This window comes from Mercurialis annua, linkage group LG1-X, assembly GCF_937616625.2.
Source record: "Mercurialis annua linkage group LG1-X, ddMerAnnu1.2, whole genome shotgun sequence".
Classification (NCBI taxonomy): domain Eukaryota; kingdom Viridiplantae; phylum Streptophyta; class Magnoliopsida; order Malpighiales; family Euphorbiaceae; genus Mercurialis; species Mercurialis annua.
The window spans coordinates 62,194,349-62,212,175 of record NC_065570.1 but is presented as its reverse complement, the minus strand read 5'-3'; the positions used below and the strand labels follow the sequence as shown (position 1 = coordinate 62,212,175).

Here is a 17,827-nt window from a genome sequence, read left to right as displayed (position 1 = left end):
ACTTCCAAAAATTTATTTTTTTAGCAATTTTAGAATTCATTTATTTTTGTTTTTGGACTTTTAAGCTTCGGCATAAAAACCGATATCAAATTTTTTTATAATAGTTACACATTAATTGTCCAATTTAAAAATTACAACAAGCTGATTATTCTGGTACACATAATTTCCATTTATATTTGTTAAATTAGGAAATTGAGTGTTCAACTTTTTCTCATGTCATGGCAATCCAAACTCGAAAGGTCAATTTTTTGTGCTAAATTTAGATTGGCCCGACATGCATAAAATTGTGCATGCTAATAAAAATAACCAGAAAAAACAAAACCCCTCCCCCAAGAAACAATTACCTTATTTATTTATTATTCATAATGTCCAAAACAGTAAATATTTAATAAATAATAAAATGAAAAATTGCATGCTAATAACTGAAAAGGAAAGAATCTATACATATATTTATTGGTCTTTAATAGGATCTTTATTCTCACAAAACAGTAAATATTAATTATGTGTATATTCTTAATAAACAAGGAAAAAAATATCTGAAAAATAAAAATCGAAATACAGCTGTGAATATATTAAAAATATACGTGCGGAAGTGGAGACAGAAATAAAAGAGAAAATATCATAGTAATAAGTGGATCCTTGTCAGCAACAAAAACTGAGTTCACATATCATATATCCGCACACGCTCAGTGGCAAAACAGAGAACCACTAGCAGCCATTAAACCTTATAAATACTATACATTTGTGCATTGGCATTGCTTTTTTATAAGCAAACGCTGCGTTTGGGTTCTTCTGCTTCTCTCTGTGTGGTCTTGGTTTGATTCAACCAAGATCATCATCATCATATCAGCTATGGCCGCCACCTTCTCTGTAGTTTTAAGACTGCTGCTGATTTTCTTGTTTATCTCTACTTTTTCAGGTTTGTTTTTTTTTATTTCTGGGTTCTGTTTTTGGTAGAAAACATAAACTTAATGAACTTTAAGGTTAAATACCATGTTTCTTTAGCTTAAACATGTTAAAATAACTTCAATTCCCTTTTCTTGAATTCCTTTGGTATAAGCTTTTTGTTTTCATTGGTGGGTCTATCAGTTTTTCTTGATTACTGTATGCGTTAAAGAAAAGAAATAATCTTGCATTGAAACTTTTTATTGTGAGTTTTTGAGGAATTTTTGAGCTATTGATTGTGTTCTTGGTGCTGATGATTATGATTGTGATGATGGTGCAGTGGTTCAAATGGAAGGCCATGGCATTGGGATAAACTATGGGCAGATAGCTAACAATCTTCCACCTCCAACTCGGGTATCTTATCTGCTGCAATCTCTCAACATTTCAAGGGTAAAACTCTATGATGCTGATCCGAATGTTCTCACAGCTTTTTCAAATTCAAATGTTGATTTCATTATTGGACTTGGAAATGAAAATCTTCAAAATATGGGTGACCCAGTTAAAGCTCAAAATTGGATTCAACAGCATCTTCAACCTCACCTCCCTCAGACCAAAATTACTTGCATTACTGTAGGAAATGAGGTCTTTGGTGGTTCTGATAATCAGTTGATGTCTTATCTTCTTCCTGCAATGCAAACAGTTTATCATGCTCTTGTTACTCTCGGTCTCGATAAGCAAGTTATCGTATCGAGTGCTCATTCCTTAAACATTTTAGGCAACTCGTACCCTCCTTCTGCCGGAACTTTTCGACAAGATCTTGCTGAATACATTCAGCCTTTATTGAGCTTTCATTCTCAAGTCCGTTCGCCTTTTCTTATCAATGCGTATCCTTTTTTCGCCTATAAGAATGACCCGAAACAGATTTCTTTAGAGTATGCCCTTTTTCAGCCTAACCAAGGGACAATAGATCCAAATACTGGCTTGAAATATGATAATATGTTGTATGCTCAAGTTGATGCTGTGTATTCAGCAATTAAAGCAATGGGACATACCGATATTGAAGTGAGAATCTCGGAGACAGGTTGGCCGTCTAAGGGGGATTCTGATGAAGCAGGGGCTACACCAGAAAATGCTGGTTTATATAATGGAAATCTTATGAAAATTATACAGCAGAGACAAGGTACACCGGCAAAACCATCAGTCCCCATTGACGTATTTGTTTTCGCCCTGTTTAACGAGGATTTAAAGCCTGGACCGACATCAGAAAGGAACTACGGACTCTTATACCCTGATGGTACTCCGGTATATAACACTGGATTACAGCGTTATCTTCCAGAGTTAACTTATTCTTCGGCATCCAAGATAAATGTAAGCCATCCAATTTTTTCCCTTTTCAATATTGAAGGTATTGTGGAAACTGAAGAGGTTCAATTTGTAACCTTTTTGCATTTTAATGTTCTGCAGGTTTTATCAGTATTCAGTCTGGTAATCTATGCTATGGCATGGTTAATCTGTATTCGTTGGTAGCGAATTGTCACAATACAACTAAATTCTTGGAGATTATGGAAATGCAGGAAGAGTTCTTTAAGGTGAGATTCAATTCCTTTTACTATTGAAGTAATAAGTTAACCATTCTGAGTTACTTATTGATCAATTCTTGGAATCAGATAGCATGGCATATCATTTTTATGCATATCGTTTCTAATACGAATTCATCCCGTATATATCTTCGAGATGCGAGGAAAATAATCTTTGCTTCTGTTTTTCTATAATTGGCTCATCAGATAATAAGAATCAGTTGACTTTAGTACTGGTGTGCATATTTTGGTAAACTTCAGAATAAAAATCTGCAAATTATATGGTTCAGATTTTGTTATACTTTACGGTATCTTTAAGGTAGAATCCATGTTATGTTGTTGCCTACTGGATTCATGCACCAAGTGGATGGTTGATGCATAATTTCCTTTTGAGTTGAAGTCCAATTTTATGGACACAATTTCTCTTTTATCATTCTTTATTAGAAAGAAATGGTAATGGATCTCCATCCTCCTTATCTTCACTTTCAATCATGCATGTGAATCTTTCTTTGCTGAAAAAATAAAATTCTTGTTATCTTCAACTAGACAAAAGTCCAAACTTGCTTCTATCAGGAAAAAAAATAGCAGACCGTCTTTCGTACCGATAGCGCGCAAAATGTGAATTATTAGTTTGCTTTTATCATCATTTTTTGTTTTTATTTATGATGGGATGATTTCTTATTTGTCTATATATCCTTTATCTCCATCCTAAAAATAGAATTTGTAGCATCATCAGCTTTGTCTGTTAATTCAAGGTTAGCATCGGTAGGATAAACATTACTATCAAATGAACTTTCTGATTTTACATGAAAATTTGAAGAGTTTTGCATTAGATTACAAATATAGTAAATTTTCACTATATTAATCTATTAAATATGTCCTTATCATCTCTTAGCTGTGGTGCGGTATGGTCTACCATATATCGATATGGTCCACTCCAGTTATTGCCTGCTGTATTTCTTTTTTTGAAAGGCTAACCTAACACTAATGAATGTATCGACTCGACGGCTCTTATGTATAATTAGATGGTACTTTTGAATTCTTTAACATAGGTTTGGTGGCTTCAAATGAAAATTTATATTATGTTAACTACAAATTATCATGTTTCTTATCCAACATATGTGTGAACATCATTGATACTTGAGAATAAAGTGGGGTGGTGGCTATCAACATCATGGATCACATTTGATGCTAAATTGCATCATCAATGTCCTGTAGGGGATAAGATTGGCAGATAGATGATGATTCGACCATAATCGACCGTTCGTTCGACAAAAAGTGACTACCTAGCTACCATATATTTCATCCTTAGTTGCTGCAATATATTAATTTCATTTGCTGCTATTTCATTAATTTCTCAAAAGTGTTTCATATGGTCCCAATTGTCACCCGACATGAAAAACTGAAAATCGGTTTATCTTGTTTCTGTTCCGACGTCCACATCAACATCCATTGATGAGATTTTTAATCGGTGATTCAAATGATAAAGTTGGCTGGTAATGGTAGGCCATAACTAGAAAGTTGCCTACCATTGTACTTCTTGGAGGTTCAATGCTTGGAATGGCAGCAATAAATTGATAATTTATTTTTTATTTTTGTGATACGATCTAGCTAAATATATGATTTATTTATGTGATTAACATAGATTTGCTAAACCTTTGTTTATGCAGGAAAAAAATGACAGCAGGGGTCACTTGAGCAATGGCAAAGCATCTATTTTACAAGTTTCTTTCTGTATTAACAAATAAACTATTAGGAATAATTAATCACTAACAAATATTGGATTAGTTATTAATCTGTTGGTTACAAAAGTATTATAGAAAATTATAGGGAATATATGGTCAACTAAGGTAGGCAGATTAGCTATTATAAAAAAATTATAGAAGGAATACAATTCTTTGACAGTTGCTTAATAAAGAAAATTCACTTATGATTTTATAATTCAACTTCCTTTTTGTCTTTTCTGTTGTTAATAATATAGAGTTGTATTTTGTGGACCGTTCAATATAATTTTGTTTGAGAGTTTCATGTTTGTTGTATATTATATTTATGCCTTTGATTGTTTTCACTTTTCTAATAAAATATAACAATAATAAATTTTTAGACTTAAGTGTAAATTTCTCATCTTAACTTGTAATTAATGGTCAATTAGCTCCTTATTTTAATTTACAGTTAATTTAATTAAAACTGATTTTTTTATTAATTTATCTCATTTTTACTTCTAATCCGGGTGCGTGTTGCACACCTCCCATAATGATTAGTATTATGTTAAAATGGGAAAATTTGGTAGAAAAACCATAATTATAACTAAATTAACGATAAAATTAAAATATGTATTAATTAATTGTTTGCCCAATTAAGTCTAAAATTTTGTATCCGCATAAATTATGCCTTTTTTTTTATGATTCAACCAATAGCAAAGGGATTTGTGATTAATATTTTGTAAATAAATAAATAAAATAGCAAAGGTAGACATGGTCACACAATAGGTCACAAGCCGCCAATACATAAGATTTTGTCTATAAATAAATCATCATGAAGAATTAAAACTCTAGATTTGTATGTCAAACTCAAGATCATTATATAAATAAAATATTATATTGTTGGGGGTGTGTGAATTAAATTTATTCTTATAGTGTGTGAATCTTTCTTTTTAATACCAATATTTAAACTTTATAGAATATATCAAAAACATATTTTTAATTATTTTACGGTGATGTGTAAAAAGAAACAAAAATATATTTTTTGTTCATTTAATTTTTCTTGTCATATCAACAAAATAAATGGTGGTAATTTATGCAAATAATACATCTATATAAAAAATTATTTTTAATAATATTTTGATCACCGAAAAATGATTAAAATCACTCGTTTAGTACTTTTTTAAAAAACTATCATACTAATTTAAATAAATAAAAGTTCAGACTAAAATAACATATTTATATTAATTCAGGGATTATTGATATAATTTTTAATATATGTATCATATTTTTATTTTAATAATTTTTCATATAATCAAAAAATATATTTACAGATACTATTCCCTTCGGTCCATAACATTTATCGCATTCGGGCATTTCACATAGATTAAGAAAACAATAAATATGCCTCGATTTGTATATAGTTTTACTAAATTGTCCATATTAATTACCACTTGTTTTATGTTTGACTAGTTCTTTTAATCTTATAATGTATTTATTGATAGGGATAATTTTGAAAAAATAGTAATTAATGCTTTTTTGAAACTCTAATGTAATAAATATTATGGACTAAATTTTTTTTTTAAATGCGATAAATATTATAGACCAGAGGGCGATTTTATAACTTGATCAAAAGGGTGAATATTTTATGGAAGCCATTGAAACGCTAAATTAACATTGGATCTCTCACATTAATTGAAGTTTTAATACTATTAACCAATGAAAAAGTTACTATTATTTTACTCGATTAGACAAATGACTACACCACCAATCCATGGGCCAATTTAGAGTTAAATACCATTATATTCTTAAACAAAATTATTACATCGGAACCATTATAAATATGATTATATGATGGGTTAGCCGTGTAAAAACAATTAATAATAAAAAAATTAAAGAAGATTCACTATCACAAATATTCATTAATTTATAATAATTTGACATGAAACAACCATGCAATAAACACATATGCTCATTAATTTATAATAATTTGACATGAAACAACCATGGAATAAACACATTATTTTTAATGTTATCTCTCATCCACTATAAAATTAAAATTCTATTTTTTTAAAATAGAGCGAATTTTTCTCTAACCATAAATTCTATCTTTAATTCAAAAAAAATATTTTTTATTATTTTTTATTATTTTAAAAATTTAATTCAGTTTGAAACTTTTTTATATATTTATCCTAAAAATAAATACATAAAGTTTTATTAATAAAAAAATCTAAATAAAAACTTTTACTGTATAAAGATATATTTTATTAAATAATACTGAATAAATATTAATAATCTAAATTAAAAATTATATTTAAATAAATACACACACTAAACATTACACAAAAATAATAATAATAATTAATAAGCCAAAAATACAAAAAAAACCTCCTTGTTTTCTCAAAATTACAATTTAACCATTTTGTTTTTTGGGGTACAGTTCGACCCTCTATTATTTTTATTGTACAATAACACTCTTCTGTCCATAATCACCTTTAACCGGTGACGTGACACATAAAAAAATCAATTGTTTATCGATTTTATTTAATTGTTTATCAATTTTATATTTATTATTTATTATTAAAATAATTTTTTAATAATTATATATTATATATTTATTATTAAAATATTTTATTAAATTTTGATTCTCATGCCCAAAAGTTCATTTTCATGGAATAAGGGGGGGAATGGGTGATTCCCATTAAAAGGATAATCACATTCTCATTGTTTAGTGTAATTTGACAAAACAAACAAAAATAATGGGAATCATTCTCATTCTCATTCTCTTTTTTTGGCGAACTAAACGGACTCTAAAAATATATGAGTTTCTGCCACCCAATTCGACTTTGATGAAATCTATTTTCCCTCTCAAATTGCATGCCCTACCGTAACAAATAATTAATTTATAACCATATTGTTACACCAGACTGTCGTTTACAATTCTATCATTTAACAACAATGCACCAAAAAAATGATCAGTTGATCTTTATCAATTTGCTGAATTACCTCACTTGCCAGCGGAATGAATAGTCAAATCATTCAAAAATTTCTATCAATTCAAAGCAGTCCGAACTGCAAGAATCCAAAAAAATATCTAATAATTTTAATTTCTAGAACTCCATCCAAACAATACCCAAATCTCATAATTTTTGATTTTAACAATAATCTGTTATAGTTTTTCATTATTGAATTTAAGATTTTGTTTTGAGAGAGAAATTAGAAAAATAATGTATGATTTTTTTAAGTAAATTAAAATAAGGAAAGGACAGTAAAAAGAATTATATTTAATTATTTCATGTTTAGAAAAATAATAAAATAAAGTACAAATTTATAAAAAATTTAAGTGAAAATAATGCAACACTCTAATATGATAGGTTGACATATGAGGGATTAGGGCTGGCAATTGCGCACACGACCCGTGAACACGACATAAAGTTAAGCGGGTTCGGGTTGAGCTTATATGGGTTTGGGTTATAAACGGGTCAACCCGTTTATGACACGGTTAAATAGCGGGTTAAACAGGTTAAACCCGCCTAACCCGCCTAAGACACGTTAAGACATGTTTAAATCTATATATTAATATTATTAATTAATTAAATTATTTATGTATTAAGATTTATGGTTATTTTAGAGGTTTGTTATTTAATTATACTCATTTAATTAAAAAATTGTGTCAAATGGGTTAAATGGATTATTAATAAACGTGTTAAACAGGTTAAATATGTGATCTGTTATAACATGTTTTACTAAACGGGTTAAACAGGTCTAAACGTGTTAACCCGTTTATTAAGCGTGTCGGGTTAGGGTTTGACATTTTGACACGATTAGTTAAACGGGTCGTGTTCGGGTTGGAGAAATCTGCCTATTTATAAATGGGTACACGACACGTTTATAACACGACGACACGAATTGTCAGCCCTATGAAGGATGAGGAGGGTTGAGAAAGATTTTTCAACTCTCCAAAAAATTTTAAAAAAATTCTCAAACAAAGTTGAAATTTTTCAATCTCTGTATCCTATCAACTTTTATTAACCCCCTTCAACCATCAATATAAACAGAGTGTAAAAACGCAAAAAAATAAACAAAGATCAATACAACATAAAATAAAAAAAATTAATCAGATTAAAACATGATTATGAACATCAAACATACTTATGTGAGGCCAAATAATTCATGTTCGGTTCCTTCGATCCACCGATTTTTAATGTTTATGAAAAGTAGAAATAGGATTTGACGTGTGAAGGAGAAATATATAATACACATGAATAATTTAATAGTAATAAAGACATAAAAGTCTATTCAATATATTCCTTTAAAAATCTTATAATTTAGTGTGTTAAGTAGAGATTTTAAATTAAAATTTTTAAATTATTATTTCAGGTGAATTTTAACTTAATTTAATAAGTTAAGCTGGCAAATATGAGTTATCAAACTAAGTTTTAATTAAGTGCTAAACTAGTTAATTTAAAAAATTGGGTCATTATATGAAATGTTTTTTTAATGAAGAGATAGTAGAAAAATAAATGATGTAATAACAAATTGTAAATTTTATTAAAAGCCTTTAATTTAAGTTATTTTAAAGGAAAATTTGAAACTTAAAGGCCTGGATAAAGGCTACATGCCCAATCAATAAAATCCATTTAATATTGGCGGGAAACATAAAAAAAATGAGTGCTGTTTGTAACTGTGACCAAATGTAATCATAAATAAAGTAAACCCTAGAAATTAAAATTGGAAATGGAAGTAACAACTACAGATTGAAAATTCTGTACAGAGAGAAGAATGGCAGATGTAGAAGAGAAAGCTGAGAAAATAGCAACAGAAGAGAATGTAGAAAAAGTGGTGGCGGAGGCGGAGGAGCTGCCGAAAGCCATCGTCAAGCGGGTGGTTAAGGAGAAGCTTTCACAGTGCTCTCCCGACGCCGATATTCTCCTCCCTAAAGATTCTCTCGTCGCTTTCTCTGAAAGCGCCCGGATCTTTATCCACTATCTTTCCGCCACGTAAGTAAGCAATCAATTCTATTTTGCAAATTTTTCTCAATTTCTAATTAAATTAGGGTTTCTGTTTGTTGCAAAAGTTAATTGCGTTATTGATTAGGGCTAATGACATATGTAAAGAAGCGAAGAGGCAAACGATGAATGCAGATGATGTGTTTAAGGCTCTTGAAGAAATGGAGTTTTCTCAGTTTATTACTCCTCTCAAAGCTTCTCTTACTGGTAATTTTTGTCTTCCTGTATCTTAATTTGCATTGTTTAGAGAATAGCAATTTCTATGGAATGCGTACAAAGAAAAGAATTGGCGAATTAAATCCCGCCGTCTGTTCTTCGAGGATTCAGTCAATTTTAGAATTGAATGTGATTTTAAAGTATCGAGTTGGTAGCTTTTGTTTTGTTAAAACACCGTAACCTTGACTGGTTATTGGATACTTTTATTTCTATTCGAGTCCAACCATAAGCCATATCATGAACCATATAAATTGTTCACAGTTCTTCAATAGTTGCTTTTGTGGCTGGTTCATAAGCTTTACTTGTTAAATTCTTCGGAAAAGATAAAGCACAGGTTGTTGATATGAATTGTAGGGTTTTTTTACTAAGGAAATGATAATATACAAGTTACAGCTTATGATCCTCTATTGCAAGATGAACTTCTTCACTGTGGCCTTGTTATCTTTGTTTTCAATCACTTTAGTAATTTACGGTTACTGGGTTTGTTGTAGAGTTCAAGCGGAAGAATGCTGGAAAAAAGGCTGGAACTTCAGAGACCAAGGAACCGAAGAAGAGGAAGGTAGAAGAAGATTCATCAAAAAAGAAAAGTGGAGGTAAAATCAAAGAAAAGAAAACGGCTGAGAAAGAGAAAAGCTAAGCTTGCAATTACAAAGGATACTCTGTGTTGTTTAACTTTGCTGAGGGCAGGTTCGAGTGAATTTTTCTTTTGCAAGAAAGCAAATATTCCAATATCGTGTAATTTCTATAGAATCAGGATTATGCCGACGTATCCCTCGCATTATGAAACTAATATTCTGCGACTTTAAAAAGTTCCCAATATCCTTCTAGTTGAGATCTCGGGTTAAAATGTGTCATCCAATTTTCTTTTGCCAGATAGCAATTTCTTCAATATTAAGCTGTTCAAATAGAATTAGGATTTTCTTCAAAAAAAAAAAGGGTTGATGTTATAAAAATTCACCAACTTTACACGTTTTCTCATTTTAATCACGTAGTTTAAATTTTTAATTTTCATGCACGAATTATCACTTTTTTTTCTCAAATTCATGCATGGTGCTGAAGTGTCACGGCTCCATTGGTGTAATTCGCTGAGGTGGAGGTGATTTTACACCAATGAATGAGTGCCACCTCAGTACCATGCGTGAATTTGAGAAAAAGCGGTAGTTCGTGCATGAAAATGAGAAAATTTAAACTATATAATTAAAATAAAAACGTTTAAAGTTTGTGATTTTTTTTAACATTAACTCAAAAAAAAAAGAATTAGGATGCTGCTTTAACTATTAGTTTATCCATTGTAATTTTTTTATAGAATTTCAGAAGGAGAATTTTGAAATGCTTGACGTACGTTTCTTACAGTAGATTCACATGAACTATACCTACAAAGCCGCAGGAAATAACACTAGTTTTCATTAGGGAATTCACCAAACTTCCTACTACTATAATACCATCATAATGCATCAACAAATTGCAAAACCTACTCCAAAGACATTAGCCAAGAAGTGCCTCTAGTGAGATCAAACATGAACCAGGCAGGAGGGCTCCTTTCGTGAATTATTAAAGAACACATTCTGCAGCTTCTACCAGTTCATAATATGGGGCAAATTGCTTTAAGAATTCAAGGATACTTTGGATTCTGAATATAAAAAATAGACTCACAGACAGAATAAGTTGCAAAATGAAGCACAAAAGTTAAATCTTTAGCACTTGAAAGTTGAAATATTAGCATCTCTAGATATTAAAACAAGACAGCATCAAAATAGAATTGAGAGAGCTCACATCATCTATAATCACAAATCAGAAGACATTAAAAGGTCCATGTTATTTAGTTGTACTTTTTCATCATAAATAAAACAATTGATGAGAAGGGGAATACAGAAGAGTCCCTCTACGACCATAAAGCATACAAAAGAGAAATTAATATGGTCGATATCTACGCCCATTGCTGCTATCGTTGCCTTGTCTACTACCTCTACCAGAACTGCCACCGCTTCTGCTAGAACCCCCACTGCTGTGCCTGCTATCACTTTTGTGGTGTGAAGGTGGAGAGTGTAGTTGTACTCCAGGCTGTTGCCTGTAAAGTAAAAGAATGGAGCTCTAAAATTTTGCAACAAATAATACTGTATTTCATATTGAGTTGTGTTATTCATCCATTTATTCCCTAGTTTCATTTTCACAATTGCACGCGAAGTTAGTTTTCTAAACTTTGAGGGCATATATAATATTGAACTTGAAGATTTCCTACCTCATACAGCTCAGCAGTCAATTCTTTTGTGTCCCATTTTTTTTAGTTAACCAAACTTTTTTGTGCAACCTAGCATATTCCTATCTTAATTCAAAGTTGAGCAATAAACGTCGCAGGGGCCTACACAGCCTATAAAGTTAAGACCACATGCTAGGTGTTTGACCAATGTACAATGGTATCTGCAGAGCTTCCGGTGTACATAAGATGGTTGAACCAACCAGGAATAACAGCTACAAGTTTTACCGCTTAGCTAAGAAGGCTCAATTAAATGTTCAAAAATAATTAAATAGTCCCCTCTCTCTATGTTAGCTTGTGTGTGCGCGCGCACGTGTGCGGACAACATTTTGGGGTTCGAAATAGTTTAATAAGTGACCGAGCAGGCAGTCGCTAGATGCGGCATCAGAAGCAGGAACAAAATGACTCACAACCTTATCTCTAAAATATAACTATTAATTTTAAGAGGGAAAATATCAAGTTCAACTCACAGGACATAACCAATCCGCCCATCAGGTAGAAGCATTGGCATCATTGCCATTCCAGCAGGAGATGGTCCTCTTCCATAGATCATTGGCTGCCAATATTTATAAGCAAGAACCTTATATCAATCAAAAGCTATAACTTTAAAAACCAAAGTAAATAAATGTAAGAAAATCACAAACATGTTACAAAAAGGCAAAAACGTCTTATTCTATCATCTTAGTGCTTTTAGCAAGGGACTGCTCAACTGTATTAAATCTTGGTGGTGCAATTATGCACCAATCAGATGGTCCAAACATAAATAACATTTATCAGGCAACTTCTCAAACCGACAATCCAAAAGGACTAGAGTGTGAACAAATTAAGTGTTCAAAATCTCTAAAAGGCATGATATATTAAGAAAACCCACAATGTAACACTGGAAGAAAAAAAATATTTATGCAACGCAAAGCTTGTAAACCACTAAAACAATAGACCAAGCTTTTAACTTCACAACAAAGGAGAGTAAAAAGCTACAGAAGTGCATCTTTTCACCTGTGCAACGGCACCATATCCTGCTCCGAGAGCACCAAAGGCGCCTCCTAGCATACCATAACCGCTAACAGGAGGGTAAGTCGTAAGTAAACCTGAGTTCTGTAAATTTGGCACTCCAAGAGACTTCTGATCTGTTTGAGGTTTTGCAAGAGAACATTCCACAACTTGGCCTAAGAAATTAAAGGTGACAAACCCACATAAATAAATGACTAGTTCACTCATATTCAGTAAAAAATAAAAGAATGATTACACATAAACTGATGATCACCATCTAATTCATATTTTTCAGTATTCCTCAATGCTTTCATAGCACTAGACCGCTCTGCAAAATGTACAAAACCAATCCTATTTCTCTCCTGTCCAGGCTTTGCGGGTGGCAATACTATCTTTAGAATTTTACCATGGTGTTCAAATAGCTTCTTCAACTGATCTTGGGTTACATTCTTTGGTAAATTCTTAACATATATCGCCTTTACCTGTGCAAAGCAGTTAAAAAACTGATATAAGATAACCAAAAAGAGTTCAAACATTGTGGTATTTCCTTATACACAAGCACAACCACCAGATGAACAGTAGTAGTTAAAACAAATCTTAAACAGATTCACCCCCATTAAAAAGTTAACAATTAGATGGCAAATGGAGTTCAAACAGTCTGACAATACTGTTGGGATTAAAGTCACTGCAGAGCAGCTTTAAGCTATGGAACAGCTGCTCCTTGCCAGAATGTTGAAGAATTACACTGTCCCATATTCTCTCCCAACACCCAATTTAGTGGGCCACTTCAAAATATAACTAGAAAAACCCTTTTATTAAATACCTGTGAAGCACTAGAAGAATCAGCATTTTTAGGTTCAGCCCAGCTTACAGCTGGAGTATTATCACCCAGTTTAAAATCTGAATTCCCCATTCTCTGCCTCGCATACTCAGCACATGCAGTATTATAGTAGTCGATGAAAGCAAAGCCCTTGTTATTGTTTGTCTTCATATCCTGTGACCAAAAGACATGGACAGTGAGCATAAAACACTTCACACCCAAAAAGATTAAAAAAAACAATAATTATATAGTAAAAAAACTGCCAGCGCAGAAAATACTTATGCAACAACCTAAGAGAACAAAAAAGGAAAACCAAAATATATATCACAAAGATTGACAACTAAATAAGCACACTAACCTTCACCAATTGCAAAGCAGTGATTCCTGGCCCAACTTTCGCCACAACCTTCCGCAAATCTTCATCTTCCCAGCTTTTAGGAATGTTAGCAAGGAACAACCTGTATTTTGCTTGGGCGGTGGAACATTTTATCTTTCTACCCTGAGAGAGAGTGATTTAATTACTAAAAGAAGTATCAAAGCAATAGAAGCATCAAAGGCATGAATTTGAACAGCCAGACAAAAACCCTAAGTGACATGAGTATTCAAGCTTCAAGATTTTTTTTGGTATTGCAAGCTAAAAGCTGCCACCTAAAGTCACATGAATTGCACAATGTCATCAGAACAGTAGCACAGATATGGCTCAGAAGAAGGACATACCTTAAACTCAGCATTATTTAAATCATCAATAGCCTTGGAAGCAAGATCAACATTTCTAAAGGTCACAAATGCAAAGCGTTTGTTCTCATTTGAATCTTTGCCTTTCATTATCCGAACCTAATATACATACAAAGATTGTTACTACGTTCAGCTTCACCAAATATGTGCGAATACTCTACAACTAGGAGCAGTGTTTACCTCAGTAACTTCTCCAATAGACTCGCAAAAACCCTTCAAGTCATCCTCAGAAGCATCAGGAGGTATGCCGCCAATGTACACTTCAGATCCATGAGGAGGACGTGAGAGAAGCTCGGCATGTATTTTCCTCTCATCCTCATTGCCAACGTTTGTATCATCGCCTATAACCCTTTTCTGGGCACTAGATTCATCACTGCTATTAGCATTTTCCTCATCCTCTTCCTCAACCTCCTCTTCTTCCTCCACCTCCACTAGCTCCTCCTCTTCTATTTCTTCTACTTCCTCTACTTCTTCATACTCAACCTCTTCATCCATCTCCTCCGGATCATCATCTTCATCTAGATCGACCTTTTCATCTGACCCAACTGAGTTTTCAGGTTCAACTGGCTCAGCAGCTGCAGACGCATTTCCCCTTGCCCTTGGCATCTTATGTTAATAAGTAAACAAGCTTGCAGGGGAGCTGTGAAGAAGGCACAGAGGCCAGAAGAATTTATGGGAAGAAGTATACACATATTGAAAGGAGGAAAAAAATCAAAGGCCAAATGGACTTGCAGTAAAGAATTTTAGTAGAATCCACGTGATAAGATAAGAATCAAATAGGTAGTAATGTGAAAGTTCTTGCCAGGCATAATGATTGATTAGTATAATTAGTAACAGATATAGGTAAAAGAGATTTCCGAATGACAGATATGAGGGTTATAAATGGTGGTGTAAAATATCAAGAAAAGAACCTGTTGAAATCAGAAAAAAATACAATCTAAGAAATGGGAATACCAAGTTTAATCATTATATCATTCACTACAAAAGGCACAATGATTATGAAATTCTTTTATAGAAAAAAGCAAAAGTAAGGGTCAGTTATAGTTCTTCGAGCCAATTTCAGGCCACTTGTCAAGTTATATATTAGAAGTCTCCATAATTTATTTAAGAGTCCTTCTGATTAAAAAAAAAAGGAAAAAGGTTTGATATAACAAAAGGGAGAAGCAGGTCATATAAATGATCCAATCTCAGAAAAACAATACTGAATTCCAAACAAAACATACCAATCTGTGCACCTTCCTGCAACAAATTGACAATAAAGACTGAGCTTGGGAAAGTGCACAAAGCCATGTTCATGAATCACAATAAGAATGAAAACAAAAGCCCGGCAAAACTACAATGAATTGTCCTGTTTCCTTCCAGGAAATCTAAACCTTATACAGTGAGGATTGATGCAAAACAAAACAACATGCTAAAGTCGTATTATTCACATGGTGAAGTCTAGGTTTCTTACTATGTTCTCTAATATAATTGCTATTCGCTGTATATTATGTGGTGGAGCTCCAATTTCTATTCAATTTTATTAATAAAACACGAGATTAAATGAGAAAAAAAAAACAAGAAAATGGGGCAAATCTCAGCAAAGTAATATCTAATTTTTCCACGAGGGAGCAGATACATTTCGACGCTTCAATGAAGCTGCAAAATGAAAGCAAGGTGAACTTAACATTATAGATAACGAATAAAACAGCAGCAACAGGCATTAAAAGAGAATCACTGTTCGATTATATATACATAAAATATCTATGCGATGCAAATATAGAAAACTAAAGGACGGAGAGGAAGAGCAGAGAGTATACCGGCGAGAGATAGGAGCGGAGGAGTGGGTGGAAATTTGATTTGGTTTGCAGTTGCAGATTGATGTCAAAGCTATTGGAGGGAAATAACGAATAAGAAACCCTAAAGAAGTAAAAAGGATTCAATTATTTTTTTAAAAACTCCTGAGAACGAACATCAATCATTTTGCCTCATTTTATAATATCCTTACTTTTATACTACCGGCACCGTAGCCTCTGTAACGTGAGGTTTAGGCCCAGTATTCAAGCCCGGCTCCATCATAAGTCAAAAGGTTCGAGCCTTTGAACTTGTACCACGGAATCAAATAAATCACTTTTAATTCTTTTAACTAATTAAATTTAAAATTTGTGTCTCATAATTAAATAAGACACCTTTGACTTTTTTAGATAATTAAATCCTATAACTTGCATTTCAGAGTTATATAAGTCACACGTTTGAGATAAGATTAATTGACCTAAATTAAGAGAATTTAAAGTATAATTTCGATTAACTTGCTTGCTTTCAATTAATTGGTTAGTTTGTTCAGTTTCATTAGATCTATATCTATTGTCTGCTAATATACAACTACTTAATGTTTGAATAAAATATATTTATGACATAATCTCACTTTAAAGATAACACAGATCTTATTCAAAACAATCTAACACTCAATTTCAAAGACTTGATAAAGACATGAAATCGTTAATTCTATCTAAGTTCTGGGGTGAGTTCTATGCTGAAATAGATAAGAATAATAAACAAGAGAATAAAATCAAAGCAAAATATCACCGTTCTGGGATGAATTCTATGCTGAAATAGATAGAAATAAGAAAGAAGAGAATAAAGAAGAGAATAAAATCAAAGCAAAGTATCACCATTTCGTGATGGATACCCTAGAGAAATTAAAAAAAAAACATCCAGTTGGAAGCTATAACTACAAATTACATTTGGAAAACTTACAATTAGAAATAGAAAATTTAACTACATATTTTGATGAGGAAGAAATCTTAAAAAATTCATCAATGATCTTCGAGTGGTACCATATTTTGTTCTACTGTTGAACTACTTTAACAAGCCGATGCATAAAATATCACGCATCTAATGTTCGTATAGCAATATCGACAACCCTTTTTTGGAATCTGTAGCAAAGATAATATATCATGCTAGACAAAAAAAATCGTGTAATTATTTTTTGAATATGTAAATCGATCATTTGTCATTTCTTGTTGTTGAGATGCTCAGTTGATCTATTAATCTTAATAAGAAGATGACTTCATCAGTTATTCATGCATGACGATAATTAATGAACTTTGGATGAATTAATGTGAATGAGTGTAAGATTCGCTACTCGAAAACATCAAGTATCGACCACATCGAGAAACACAAAAACACAGGTGTAAGAGATAAAATAATTCAATAAACTAGTAATTTGGTTCGACTTTAACTGAGCAATTGAATTTGAGAATAATCGAGAATTGAGTTCGACTCGGATTAATAATTTATGTAAAAATAAGAATAAGTGTGTAAATAAGCACAATAATAAAATATTTTAAAAAATAAAATTTCAATTAGTCTCATATTAGACATTTGATCCTGCTTTTGACTCAATAATTGACTAAAATAGTTTGAACTCAATCCAAGTAGGTTTATAAATTTTTGAATCATCTTCAGCAGCTTGCAAGTTGAATCCAGACTTAATGACCAAAAATCACTCACCTTTTTTGTCCCTTTTCAATCACTCTAACGTTGCAATTTCTCAACTGCATCAAAATTTACATTTTTAGGCTATATTCTACCCTCAAAATCAAACTGGACTCTTTTTCACTAGGAAAATATTTATAAAAAAATTTATAAAATATTTATTT

At 31.9% G+C, this 17,827-nt stretch overlaps 3 protein-coding genes across 7 annotated transcripts; 2 read left to right on the top strand and 1 right to left on the bottom strand.

The window, feature by feature from the left end:
* The first annotated feature begins 590 nt into the window (after positions 1 to 590).
* Positions 591 to 4,490, top strand: LOC126656385 (glucan endo-1,3-beta-glucosidase 14). Of its 2 annotated transcripts, XR_007633203.1 has the most exons (4): positions 591 to 919; positions 1,226 to 2,253; positions 2,350 to 2,474; positions 4,133 to 4,490. XR_007633203.1 is itself a non-coding variant. In XM_050350955.1 (3 exons), exons 1-3 carry the CDS (start codon positions 853 to 855, stop codon positions 2,410 to 2,412), a joined length of 1,158 nt encoding a protein of 385 aa, XP_050206912.1. In that variant the 5' UTR covers positions 591 to 852; the 3' UTR covers positions 2,413 to 2,475. The 2 variants fall into 2 exon arrangements, 1 of the variants encoding a protein (XP_050206912.1); XM_050350955.1 differs by lacking the exon at positions 4,133 to 4,490 and having other exon boundaries at positions 2,350 to 2,475.
* A 4,330-nt stretch (positions 4,491 to 8,820) lies between these two features.
* On the top strand, positions 8,821 to 10,219 carry LOC126656394 (DNA polymerase II subunit B4). The gene is made up of 3 exons (XM_050350965.1): positions 8,821 to 9,162; positions 9,260 to 9,378; positions 9,879 to 10,219. The coding sequence occupies exons 1-3, from the start codon at positions 8,945 to 8,947 to the stop codon at positions 10,022 to 10,024; spliced, it is 483 nt and encodes a 160-aa protein (XP_050206922.1). The 5' UTR covers positions 8,821 to 8,944; the 3' UTR covers positions 10,025 to 10,219.
* A 919-nt stretch (positions 10,220 to 11,138) lies between these two features.
* Positions 11,139 to 16,150, bottom strand: LOC126660054 (heterogeneous nuclear ribonucleoprotein Q-like). Of its 4 annotated transcripts, none has more exons than XM_050353401.2 (10): positions 15,986 to 16,150; positions 15,410 to 15,425; positions 14,367 to 15,097; positions 14,169 to 14,285; positions 13,810 to 13,950; positions 13,455 to 13,625; positions 12,906 to 13,113; positions 12,638 to 12,807; positions 12,112 to 12,197; positions 11,139 to 11,455 (listed from the first exon to the last, which is right to left on the bottom strand). In XM_050353401.2, the coding sequence occupies exons 3-10, from the start codon at positions 14,790 to 14,792 to the stop codon at positions 11,299 to 11,301; spliced, it is 1,476 nt and encodes a 491-aa protein (XP_050209358.1). In that variant the 5' UTR covers positions 14,793 to 15,097; positions 15,410 to 15,425; positions 15,986 to 16,150; the 3' UTR covers positions 11,139 to 11,298. The 4 variants fall into 4 exon arrangements, with proteins under 4 accessions (XP_050209358.1, XP_050209350.1, XP_050209344.1 ...); XM_050353393.2 differs by having other exon boundaries at positions 14,367 to 14,826; XM_050353387.2 differs by lacking the exon at positions 15,410 to 15,425.
* Positions 16,151 to 17,827: the final 1,677 nt, after the last annotated feature.

Bases quoted from the DNA above. Each gene is read 5' to 3' on its own strand.
- LOC126656394 (XM_050350965.1), top strand. From the start codon at position 8,945: ATGGCAGATGTAGAAGAGAAAGCTGAGAAAATAGCAACAGAAGAGAAT. The intron at 9,163-9,259 runs GTAAGTAAGCAA...GTTATTGATTAG, and splicing joins ATCCACTATCTTTCCGCCAC to GGCTAATGACATATGTAAAG. The intron at 9,379-9,878 runs GTAATTTTTGTC...GGTTTGTTGTAG, and splicing joins TCTCAAAGCTTCTCTTACTG to AGTTCAAGCGGAAGAATGCT.
- LOC126660054 (XM_050353401.2), bottom strand. From the start codon at position 14,792: ATGCCAAGGGCAAGGGGAAATGCGTCTGCAGCTGCTGAGCCAGTTGAA. The intron at 13,114-13,454 runs GTATTTAATAAA...TGCTTTGCACAG, and splicing joins ATTCTTCTAGTGCTTCACAG to GTAAAGGCGATATATGTTAA. The intron at 12,808-12,905 runs GTGATCATCAGT...TTAATTTCTTAG, and splicing joins TGAAAAATATGAATTAGATG to GCCAAGTTGTGGAATGTTCT.
- LOC126656385 (XM_050350955.1), top strand. From the start codon at position 853: ATGGCCGCCACCTTCTCTGTAGTTTTAAGACTGCTGCTGATTTTCTTG. The intron at 920-1,225 runs GTTTGTTTTTTT...ATGATGGTGCAG, and splicing joins GTTTATCTCTACTTTTTCAG to TGGTTCAAATGGAAGGCCAT. The intron at 2,254-2,349 runs GTAAGCCATCCA...AATGTTCTGCAG, and splicing joins CTTCGGCATCCAAGATAAAT to GTTTTATCAGTATTCAGTCT.